Source organism: Pantherophis guttatus, chromosome 4 (assembly GCF_059756535.1).
Source record: "Pantherophis guttatus breed Tessera chromosome 4, ASM5975653v1, whole genome shotgun sequence".
NCBI classification, from domain to species: Eukaryota; Metazoa; Chordata; class Lepidosauria; order Squamata; family Colubridae; genus Pantherophis; species Pantherophis guttatus.
In genome coordinates, this window is record NC_142066.1 from 77,123,136 (window position 1) to 77,136,213 (window position 13,078).

Sequence of the window (13,078 nt, forward strand, 5' to 3'; positions counted from 1 at the left end):
AGAATAAGAAATGATATTTTGCAAAGGTCCTTTGTTTCTGCTGTGCAAGTGGATGGAAAGGAAATTGGAGTTTATAAAGAGTTGCCGCCTAAGATGTTAAAAGACAGAAAGGATTTTGGATTTTTGGTGACTGAGCTGAAGAAACAAAACATCCCATTCAGGTGGGATGCTCCAATTGGCATAATATTGAGGTTTGAAGGAGAAAGATATCGATTAAATACTGTTGAGAAAGCGGAAGAATTTTATTCTACAGTTTTTAAAACAGGTTCAACATCCCCACGTACATCTTCAGTGTTGGAGATAAAGGAGAGTGATAAGGAGAAGCAGTTTGAACAAGAGACTGAAGAGTAGTGTAAACAGATGGAGAGGGAGGCAATGGAATTGCAGGGAGCTACAGGGGGATTTCTTGATGAGCCCCTGTTAGATCTCCCTCTGGAAACTGTAACTGGACTACCCAAGAATACAAGAGAAGTGGCTTTGGACCTAGCCCGGATGTGTGAAGCTAAAGAGCAGTGTATAACTCGAGCAGCTTATAAGCAAATTAAAGAAAAACAACAACAGGGAAGGTCCAAGCCACAGCAAGACAAGAAGGGAGCTAAGGGCAATACACAAGCATGTGAAGCCATGGGAGGAGCTAAGCCGAAGACTATCAACCTGGAAGAAAGTCTTCAGCAGATGTTCTTATCGCTTCAAGAGGCTCCAGATGACAATTAAGTTTCTATCTTGGAATGTGAACGGATTAAATTCACCACAGAAAAGGAAGAAATTATTTAATTATTTGAGACAATTTAATAATGATATTATTTGTCTACAAGAAACTCATATTCGAATACAAGATCAAAAATACTTAGTAAACTCTAGATTAGGAACACAATTTATAGCTTCAAATTTGGAAAAAAAGAATGGCGTAGTGATTTACGTAAATAAAAGACTGTCAGCTAAAATTATAGAAGCAGATGATTGTGGGAGATTTATAGCAATTGAAATTTATACAGAAAATGGTCCAATTTTGGTGATTGGAATTTATGCTCCTAATCAACAAGAAAATTTTTATAAGACATTGCATTTTAAAATATTGCAATGGGATTATAGATCTATTCTAATCATGGGAGATTGTAATGGAGTAATTGATCCCAAAATAGATAAAAAGAGTTTGGCAAAGTCAAGGATCAGACTACCGCAGACTTTTTTTGATATGAAAGAAGATTTGGAATTAAAAGATATTTGGAGAATACATAACCCAAAAGATTTGGACTTTACTTTCTTTTCAGACAGGCACAGATCCTTCTCTAGGATTGATTTTATTTTATTATCATCTGATTTACTTGTTAAAAAAAAAAAAACAAAGATTTTTCCAAGGACTCTAACTGACCATAGCCCAGTATGGATAGAAATTGAAATGGGAAAGACTGAGAGAAGATCATGGAGAGTAAATGAAAACTTGTTTAGATATGAAAAGAATGTAAATGAACTTAAAAAGCAAATGAAAGAATTTTTTGAAATGAATTTGAATAAGGGTACCCCTATTGAAATTGTGTGGGATGCGAGTAAGGCATATATGAGAGGGGTACTCATTTATATGAACTCTAAACATAAATTAAATTGACAAAAGAAAAGACTTGAAATGGAAGCAGAGGTAAAGAAAAAAGAATAGTTACTTATAAAAAATCCAACAGATGAAAGAATACGAGGAGCTATAAAACTCTTGAAAGATCAATTTCATATGCTTATGGCGGAACAAACAGCAATTAACTTACAATTTGCAAAACATAATACATTTTGCAATGCTAATAAACCAGGCAGATGGTTGGCCTACACATTGAGGAAACAACAGAGTACACAGGTTATTGGTAGCATTGAGAGTGGAGGAAAGGAAATTTTTCAACAAAAATTAATTAAAGAAGCTTTCTTGGACTATTATACCAAATTATATGCTAAAGATGATATAAAAACTGGACTTATAGATAAATACTTAGAAGAAAGAAGAGTTATGAAAATATCTAGTGAACAAAAGGAAAGAATGAGTCAACCGATAACAGTTGAGGAGATTATTGCCGCAATTAAACAACTGAAAACAGCTAAAGCACCAGGGACGGATGGTTTAACTGCGGTGTATTATAAGACTTTACAAGCAGAAATGGTTGAATATCTCAAAGACTTATTTTGCAGTATACAACAAGGGGGTAAAATACCTCCCTCATGGAAAGCAGCTTATATTTCATTGATACCGAAAGAGCAAGCAGGTCCTAAAAAACCTGAGAATTTCAGACCAATATCTCTTCTGAATAATGACTACAAAATTTTTGCAAAAGTATTAGCCAACAGGTTAATGCCAGTTATTCAAGAGGTGATTCATCATGATCAAGCAGGATTTATAGAAGACAGATACATGAAGGATAATGTAAGGCAAATAATAGACTTATTGGAATATCTTGAGAAGAATAAACAGATCTCTGCAGTGCTGGTGTTTTTGGATGCGGAGAAGGCCTTTGATAGAGTGGATTGGAACTTTCTATTAAAGACTTTAAGAAAAATGGACTTGGGGATCAGTTTATACAGGCAGTTGCAGCAATTTATCAACAACAAATGGCACAAATTATTATTAATGGAAGTTTGACTACAAATTTTAGTATTGAAAAAGGAACAAGACAAGGTTGTCCGCTATCCCCATTGTTATTTATTTTAACACTAGAAGTCTTGTTGAATACAATACGGGACTCAAATTCTTTACACGGAATAGTTATTAGGCAAGAAGATTATAGGACTAGGGCATTTGCAGATGATCTGGTTGTTACCCTAACACAGCCGATGGAATCAATAATCCAGATGAAAGACATTATAGAAGAATATGGTATGGTATCAGGATTTAGACTGAATCAGAAAAAAACGAAGATGATAGTTAAAAATATGACACAAGTTCGAAAGCAGGAACTTGAAAGCAAGGCAGGCTTTGAAATAATATCAAAGGTTAAATATTTAGGAGTTCAAGTTGCAGATTCAAATTCAAAATTATTTCAAAATAATTATGAGGTGTTGTGGCGAGAAGTACAAAAGGATATGGAGACCTGGAAAAAACTGCAGCTGTCACTACTTGGAAGAATAGCAGCAGTTAAGATGAACGTTTTGCCTAGATTTCTTTTTTTGTTTCAAATGATTCCGGTGCTTAAAAGTGATAAACAACTGAGTGAATGGCAAAGAGGAGTGAATAAGTTTGTCTGGAATGAGAAAAAGCCGAGAGTTAAACTGAAAATTATGAAAGATGTCCCAGAAAGGGGAGGCCTTAAACTTCCAAACCTACAACTGTATTATGAAGCAGCGGCCTTGACGCAAGCAAGTGATTGGTTTGGAAGGATAAAGACTGGAATATTGAATATAGAAAGTCATGATCTTGAATTTGGTTGGCATGCATATTTATTCTACGAGAACAAAGTGGACAAAGTATTTAAAAGCCACATACTTAGGAACTCTTTGATGAGAGTCTGGAAGAAGCACCGACTCAAATGGGATTACAAAATACCGTTATGGCTCGATCTTGGTCATATTATGTGGAATACAAATATAATGTTACTCGGGGGGGTTTATACAAAGAAGTTCTTTTTATGGATGGGGGCAAATGGCAACTAAAGACATTAGAAACACTGTTGGAAGAAGGGATTAATTTAACTTGGCTACAGTATAATCAACTTCAATTGAGATGGAAAGAAGATCAAAAATTTGGTATAATGATGCATGAAGAAGAATTGGTTAGACATATAAAAGAGAAAGGTCTAATGCATATTAAGAGGGTTTATAATGTTTTGTTAGAAAGAGACTTGGAAAATGAACTGGTTAAAGATTGTATGATAAAGTTGGCACACAGTTTTGCAGAACCAGTGATGATGGAAACATGGGAAAAAATATGGGTCCAGAATGTTAAATTTACACAGTCGCAGAACTTGAAGGAAAATTTTTACAAAATGTTTTATAGGTAGCATTTAGATCCTAAGAAACTATTGTGTATGTATCCTAATGTTCAACCAAAATGCTGGAGATGTGATTGTTTAGATGCCACATATTATCATATATGGTGGACCTGTAAGAAAGCGAAGGCTTTTTGGATAAAAATTTGGTGGGTTATGCAAAATGTTTTGAAGAAAAAACTTCAGTTTTCTCCACAATTGTTTTTATTGGGTATAGTTAAGGGTTTTACATTGGGTGAAACAAAGCTGATATTGTATATGGTGACAGCAGCGAGATTATTGATAGGCCAATATTGGAAAAATGATGCCATGCCCACTATTGAAGAATGGACTTTGAAGATGGCCAGTTTTGCAGACATGACGAAGATTTCAGCATATTTAAAAGATCGAACTCAAGAGACTTATGTATGGGAGTGGAAAAAGTGGATAGATTATGTGCAGAATAAATATCAAACTAGGAAATATCAGATAGCTTTTAGCTGAATGTATTATGTAGGGATAGATTAACTGAGTTCTATGAAGATATAAATAGTTCACAGGGGGAGGAGGGGTTTAAGTTTCAAAAAATGTAATTTTGATTTGGATTTTATCTAGAGGAAGTCATGGGGGTGGGAAGGGTTAGGGAGGGTTTGTGGGGGGAATTGGGGAGAAAATGTATTTGTAAAACTTTTTAAATAAAAAATAAAATAAAAATAAAGATCAAATCCCATGATGACTGCATCTTTAAAAAGACAAACTGCTTGAACCAAATTGAAAAATTTTCCTCTTTATATTCATTACTCCCTCCCCCTAAAAAAGAAATACAAAAAGAATTTTGTTCTTCTCTGTTATTAGAAAAGTCATAGTGAGAAAAGGGCAGATTACTACTTTATATCACCTCAATTAACACATGACAAATTCATTTTTATTAAATTTAGATGTTTTGAGGTCATATATCACAATAAACTACAAACTGCAGTGACTAAGTTTATAAAACAAGTTAAGTCAAAATTAAGCAAACTAAATTACAGCTTTAATATATAATGTGCAAATTTTTTGTCTTTTATCTGACACAAGATTTAGTTTTCTTAATAACTAAATAAATAGCTATTTACAAATCTGGTTTTGAAAATAGTTCTTTATTAAATATTGTTTATTAATTTCAAAAATATCAAAGTTGTTTTCATCCTGATTACCAAAGTACAATAGTGTAAATAATAAATAACAATAATATTAAACTCAACAAAATTTAAGTTATTAAGAATGATAGAAACAATACTTGAAATGTTAGGACAAATCGACAGTGAAATCTGGCCAGATCTATCCGGCTCATGTGAACCAGTAGTGCTGGTAGCGGGAGGCTCTGCCCACCCACTGGAATGTCATTATGTCCCATTTTTTACCTTCTGCGCATGCGCAGAAGAAGCATGCGTAGTGTATGCTCGTTCCCACGTGCTCCCATTCCTGAACCAGTAGCAAAGGTAAGTGGATTTCACCACTGGGATAAATGCAATTTTATTTAGCATTGAAAACATTAAAATATTATTTTAATAATATTTAACCTTTATTATCTCTTATGCTTATGACTCTGAACAAATTGTAGATTATATGATTGCTAATGTTATATATATTTAACAATATATTCATGATTTCTTAGTTTTTAAACTATCATTCTAGATAACAATGGAGATGAGAGAGCACCAGGTGAGGTACATTCAAGAATTTAATAATAGCAATAGTAACTACCATAAAGTTACATAATTAATTCAGGCAATGAATATAAATTAATTCAGGCCATACCATATAGAATATGATTGGAGAAAAATATTTGTAGCTTTAATGTCAGGATAATAAAAACTCTACAGCATAGAGCATGACTAAAGAGGAAAACACCAGAATTATGAATAGCTTGACTCAGCTGCTAAGCATATAATTCAAGACTAAATTGAACATTGTGTTTATCCATAAATGTTTACAGCAATACAATTAAGCAACTGTTTTTTAAAAAAAACGATTAATTCATATTATTAATTAACTTGCTTTTTTCCTACTTAGATGCAATTTTTGCAAGGGCTATGAGGGATGAATGGACGAAGAAGTTAAGAGTTTGAAACATGATGTTGAAATAGGGCAGAGATGTCAAACTCCTAGGCTAGATGCTTCAACGCACTTGCCACGGCCATGCCCGGTTTAGTGAAGGGGGAAAAAGTCCCAATATGTCACGTGACACCGCCGTGACATGAGTTTGACGCCGGTGAAATAGGGAGTTAGGCACAGATTTATGTCAATGTTATTCATCAGAAATGTTACTAGCACATTTTCACACAAACATTACCTACATACATTGCAATTGAAAGCTTCTATTTGTAAGTTTCTGGCATTTCATCAGGTATTGTAAATAAGCATAAATAGTTTACTTATGGGGAAAATATTTTTTTTTCAGAATTAGATCATTTAGAACCTGAAATGAATAATTTCAAGTTGAGTACACAATAGCTCAGAAGATCTGAGCATCCATTTAAAATAACATTTTTGTTTCAGTATTAGATTCAGAACAATTTTATACTAATTCCATTTGTAAGTCTCCCTCAAGTTTCTCTAGAACAGCGGTTTTCAACCTGGGGGTCGCGACCCCTTTGGGGGTCAAACGGCCATTTCACGGGGGTCGCCAAAGCCCTCTCTCACCCCCCCCCATGCCTTCACTCACCCTCACCCTCTGCCTCTGCTGGATCACCCGGTCGCCGTTTGCTTACCCCGCCCACTCCCAATCTATTGCTGTCTCTGGAGTCCCAGCTAATGGCTAGAGGGGAAAAAAACTTTAAATTCTTGCCACCGGGCTTCAAAGACCCGCCCTACTCTCAGCTGTTTTGCGGAGGGCTCTGTTGCTAGCTAGCTGCAAAGAGGTAAATTCCTGGAGCAGATTTTTTTCCCCCTAGCTATGCTGAAAAAGCAAAGTTGAAAGTAAGCAGGGTCTTGGCTGCAACATGACAAAATGAGGCAGAGAGATTTCTTTTTCTTTTTCCTCACCAAAAAAGGTAGGTGCAAACTGCAAACAATGGGAAAATTAGGGCAAGAGGAGGTTCAAGATTTTAAAACACAGAAGAAAAAAAGCTCTATTTAACTAGGGAATTGTAATAATTGAGATACTATTAATTGCATATTGTGTTGAAAGCAGAAATGGTTAAGTTGTGGTTTGGAGGAATATATGGGGGAAATTATTTGGTTTATTATTATTGGTAAATATAATTAATTGATTTGTAAGAAATTGGATTGCATGGAAATAATTGGAATATTCATGTTCATATTGATTAATATACAAAAAAGGTAGTTATATAACTAATTGATTTATATTAAAATGTTGAATTTGTATTAAACAACTGTATTACATAATTAACCAATGTGAGGATGGATATAAAAATAGATGACAATGGGAAGGGGTATAATATAGAATAGAAGGGAAAAATTGAATTTGATTAAGATTAGAGATGAGGATGAAGGGTAATATTGTTCTTTTAAAAAAATAGATGAGGAATAAATATGGTAAAAAGGAAATATAAAAATTGTAAATTTAATTGAAATGACTAATACTGTGTTGGAAGAAATATCCTTCTGGGTTCTGCTCCAAGTGGGGAAAAAGACACTGGAAACATGGAGACTGCTTGGAAAGATGGTTTAATGGTGGACAGGATCACATGGCTTGATGGGGCCTATTGTGTTAGTTTCTGTTGCTATTGTGTTGCAAATGTCCTTTGACAAAGGATTGAGTTTCTGCCTCTGGCCCATTAACAAAGGGTGGGGGGCAGGAAGGTGGGAGTTGCTTTGTCTGTAAAATATGCTTCTCCATTTCTCATACAGGAAAATATAATATTCTGCCTTTTTAATATTTCCCAAAATATTTCATTCTTCTAGGAAAGGGGTGGGTGCTAACCTCCTACAACTGTTTAAATTTGTGAACCGGCCAAATACTCTGTTCAAAGAAAATACGTTGTATGTTTGTATGTGTGTTTCTAATTATTGCTATTTATTGCTATTTGTTCTCTTTTATTCTTTAAAGTTTAACAATTCATTCTTTATCTTAATATCTTAATATTTGTTTGGGGTTGGCTTTCTTCCCTTTCATCTTTTTTATTGTACAGCAATCTTTCTCCTCAAACCTACCACCTGTCTTTTCTTTCTTACTTACTTTCTCTTCCCCTTCTTCTTCTCCCTACTTCCTCTTTCTTTCTCCTTCTCCTCCTCTCTTCCTCCCTCTTACCTTCACTCCTACTCTAATTTCCCTTCCCTTCTTTATCCCTCTCTATTGCTGTATCCTTTTATGCATATGGACTACTCAGAGGGCTGAAAAAGTTATTTTTGACTGGTCCTCGCACTTTTGACCAGTCCTCGAACTTACGACTGTCCTCACATTTTACGTTTTTTGCCCTATCTTATACCATGTTGAAGAGAAGCAGTAGTGAAATGAGTGACATGGTTGTTAAGAATGCTGCACAGGCATAAATGTGAGGATGGTCATAAGTGTGAGGACCAGTCAAAAGTGCGAGGACCTGTCAGAAATGACTTTTTTCAGCCCTCTGAGTAGTCTCTATACACATAGCCATGGCCACCCAGTCACATGACCAGCTAGCCATGGCCACCCAGTCACATGACCTCCAAGCCACACCCACAAAATAAGCCACACCCACAGAACCGATAGTAAAAAAAATTAGAACCCACCCCTGGTTGGGGGTCACCACAACATGAGAAACTGTATTAAAGGGTCGTGGCATTAGGAAGGTTGAGAACCACTGCTCTAGAACATCCTTCTTGAGGATGGAAAGCTTTTAATTATCTTTACTAAATAATTGGGAACTAAAACCTTATTGTAAATTACTCGGAGATCTATTAGAAAAATCTTCGTACTGTCAGCGTTCCAGCGCTCCAACTCCCAGTAAAGACGCGGAAGCAGGCATTCTCCAAAGTTCTGACACGTACAATATCCCGTTTATAGACACGTTTATGGAAAATTTAATGATCATTATTCTGCAACGATGTTTTATAATCAACATTCTACAACAGGTTTTTTTTTTTTAAAAAAAAAACTTTATTCAATGGCTCAAATAGCAAATAAAAAGTTTGGTAAGGCATCCGCCTATGACAACTGTTATTATACATGTCCATTGGCATCAAAACACTTTGGTTCCCATTACACAAATAGAATGCTAGTGGTTGAACTCCCTTGGTTAGTCAGACTGAAAACAAATACACAATGAGGACCAAATCTGCTGTAGCAGCCACATCAAGAAGTAATTCTGCACATAACATCTACAGCAGGATGTACAAACAAAATTTCTTGATGAACAAATGTTCTCTAAACAGCAACATCAATAAAGCCGATTAGTTACCACATTATGTACATATGCTGTCTATTTTGTTCAGATGTAGGCTTACAGAGATATATTTAAAAAGCTTTTTGGAAGTCATATTTTATACTGAAACCCCAAATTCCTAAATGTCTCAGAGCTGGAGATTTATCTTTAGCTTAGTTATACATGTTAACAGTGTGGTAATATTCCTTACAATAAAGAATTGAAGACAATCTGTTTTTAATATTTTAATGACAATTTTGGAAAATTATCATCAGTATTTTGATATTGCAAAGGAAGACAGTTAGCCAACTGATATAAACCAGAAGAGTATGTTTCCATTAAAACAATATACAGTAGATGTTCTCAAACGTAGAAAAAAAAATAAACTAACAACTTACATATTTTTCAGAATGGAACCTTATTTGTGCTTTTGAAATCCATAGTGCTCCCCTACCTGAGGAAAATATCCTTCACAAATAGGAAAACAAAGTACTTACAAAAGTAAATGTCAGTATCTCTAAATTAAGGAGTAAGTAAACACTTCTAATTGAAATGCACTGCACCCACTTCATTTTTAAATTTAATATATCAGTTGACTTTTACTAAAGCAATTTTCACTAAAGCAAAGAAACACAGTATTCTGGATAATTCAAGATCCAGAGTATGGCACATTTTTCTGATCAACTGTACTGATCAACTGTTAGCTAGTAAAAATGCTCAAAAACTGCATTACAAGATATTATTTCACAATGATGCACACATACAATGTAGTGTGTTGCAAGGAAGATATAGTCTTAAATTAAGGCATATTCAAATATTGTCCTAAATTTATACCATTAATCTAGGTCCATGTATAAATGATTCCAATAGAAGCAGAGAAGATAGTCTCTCTTCTCTAATTTGCATAATTTTTAACAGCAAAAAGGAAAGCTTATTTACTATCTTTGTTTAGTTTTCATTACCACTGTAATTTTCAAGGCAGTAAGATATAAAGTAATCTGATTTAAAAGTATATGCTTTAAAGAAAAACAGAAAAAGTAATGCTTTTTCATTCACAGTTCAAGAAACTGCCCATGGAAGAAAAAAATCCTCTACATTCAGAAGAACCATGGCAAAAGAAAACAAGTTCTATGGATTAAATTCTGCTTTTCTTGAAACTATTTTTTTCCAATGAAGATTTTTAGTGTTGTCCCAACCATGCCTTAAGTGGTATATTAGAATTCCCCAACTATTAAGAGTGATTTCTGCCATAACAGCCTCCAAATAGCATGCTCTATGTTAATGGATTTTATTGTGGTTGAAATAGGAAAAGTTTGAAACTTTGATTATAAAATACAACATCTTTCTCTGATCCTCTTGGCTAGACTTTTCCTTTTCTTTTTTCCATTCTTTTCTTTGCTGTCTTCCATCTTTCTTGCTCTGATTTCTCTCATTAAGTCAAAAAATACCTAGGAGAAATACCAGTAACAATAAATTTGATTGAATGCTTAAATATAACCTGTACTTAATTTCATTTCATTTCATTTAGCTATTAATTAAGCCACGATGTATCTTTCATTCCAAATTATATGCCTAGAAAAATTTTTGCTATGTCTCAACGGCAAAAAAAAAAAAAAAAAAAATCTGTGTTAAAATTTAACACATGAAAAATACAACCAAAGACTACAGAACTAGTCTTTCAAGCTAACAGTCAATAAAGTTTCAAAAAACTCATTGGCCATCACATATACTTCAACCATTCTGTGGTGTACTTTATAGACTAAATTACATTTGCTGACTCAGACTCTAGTATCTGACTTTAACAGAATTCTTTGCTAGTCACGTTTTTATATAAGTCAGCACATTCTTGCTTGTAGAAACTATGCCCCTTTCTTCTTTTGTTCCTCCTTTTCCTAATTTTTTTCCTTGTATTAAAAAACTGCTAATGAGAAGAAAATCAGAAAATGGGCTACCACATCCTGCCAGAAAGAGAAAGGTCCATTCTTGACGATCTCCCACTTCTAATGTTCCCTTCTCTTTCATATGAGCATAGGACAGAAATTGTTTTGCAACTAACTGCAAAGGACAATGAAGAGCAGTGTGACTCAGAAAGTCAGATGTGGAAAAAAAAAAGAATGACCATCTGCACCATTGGTTTTATTCTCCTCCATGCCAAAGTTGCTGTTCTGACCCAGCTCCCCAAACATGACAAACCCTCTGATGTGAACTCAAAAGATTCTTTTATTAGGAATGCCAGCAGCCCCGGCAAAAAATTTATCTCGCAGGCTAACAAGTCTGGCTGTCCGGAAAATGAAGTTGTCTGCCACACCTATTCATCTCTGCCCCCTGCCTTTTATCCCCAGAGCTAGGTGGAGCCTCGTTAGCAGCGATGGCTCTTCCTTCCCCAGGATTGGCCCAGTTTTTCCACTGTTCTCCCCTTCTCTGCCCTCTGTGCAGCTATGCATCTGGCACTGGACCCAGCTGTTCTTCTTCTTCATCAACCATCTCCAGACCTGGGGGCTATTGACCCTCCATTTGAGGGATAACAGAGGGCGCAGGCTCCGCCCCTGTCTCTCTCTGCCAGCTCCATTCCCTCTTCCTCCTCGAAGCTCCCAGGTTGCCCTAATGCTGACCCTGACTCCCACATCTCCTCCTCAGATTTGATTGGAGAGGCTGGCGGCTGACAGGCCACAACAGGTGCTTTTTTATTTCCCAAACTCAGCTCTGGATGGAAACAATTGCAGCAGAAAAATAAAGCAAAATGTAATATTGAAAAGTGGAATTATAGATTTTCATTACTTCTACCCATTTTTTTTGACCCATCTTTCAGATTTAAAATTTTCTAAACTGTACTGGGATTTTTATAACTACTGTGGAAATACATTTACTAAAAATAATTATATTGGCAAATCTTATGTGAAGAGGATTACACAAAATGGGAAATAGCTTTTACCTTGTCAACATTAGCTCGTGTTTTAGCAGATGTTTCCACATAGTTAACATTCCACTGATCAGCTCTAGTTTTTGCTTCTTCTACAGAAACCTGTCTTCTATCTTCTAAATCAGATTTGTTGCCAACAAGCAAAAATGGCACATTTTCATCTTCCTTTACTCTTAAAATCTGCTCTCTGGAGAAGAAAAAATACCACATACTTTTGATCTATACACTCATGGAAAATACAATTATTTATCTGTGATATTTTGCACTGAATATACTGTTGTAAATGTAAATAAGCTGCCAAGGATGTAGATTATCAAAATGTGACCACAAGGGTGTGTATGCTACGTTTTGCCACAGCCAGAAAAGCTTTACATGTTGTAAAGCATCCTTTTTGAGGCTATCCTAATTCCAGATTGTTAAACAGTCATTTTTCCCCAGATCTGTGAAATGATATAGCATGTTACACATGGTTATCTGGAGCATTAATCAGACATTTCAGTTACATGCAGTTTTCTTGTACCATTTTATCAGTTGGTGGATGTTTATAGAATTACCATTATAAAAAGGCAAGGAACTTATAAAACAAAAATTACTATCATTCAAAATATTAAAACACTGATCCAATACCTGAAGTCAGCTGTAGCAGCAAAAGATTCAAGCTCTGTAATTGAAAATACACAGAGAAAACCTTCTCCGCTTCGAAAATAGTTATCACGAATTGCAGCATAATCTTCCTGTCCTGCTGTATCCAATATATCAATCTGAACTTCTTCTCCATCCAGGACCACTCTTTTTCTGTAGCTATCGGCTTTGGTAGGTTCATAATCTTCTACAAACTGTTAACAAAATAGTCAATTCCATTCTATACAACAAAA

General features: G+C 35.0%; 1 protein-coding gene across 2 annotated transcripts in view; it reads right to left on the reverse strand.

Moving 5' to 3' along the window:
- Positions 1-8,994: 8,994 nt before the first annotated feature.
- RALA (RAS like proto-oncogene A) overlaps positions 8,995-13,078 on the reverse strand; it is a 97,552-nt gene continuing 93,468 nt past the window's right edge. For both annotated transcript variants that reach the window (XM_060686130.2, XM_034414905.2), the window contains exons 3-5: positions 12,831-13,039; positions 12,216-12,390; positions 8,995-10,731 (exon numbers count right to left, since the gene is read on the reverse strand). In XM_060686130.2, coding sequence (XP_060542113.1) covers positions 10,609-10,731; positions 12,216-12,390; positions 12,831-13,039 — 507 coding nt within the window. In that variant the 3' untranslated portion in view covers positions 8,995-10,608. The remainder of the gene's footprint in view (positions 10,732-12,215; positions 12,391-12,830; positions 13,040-13,078) is intronic.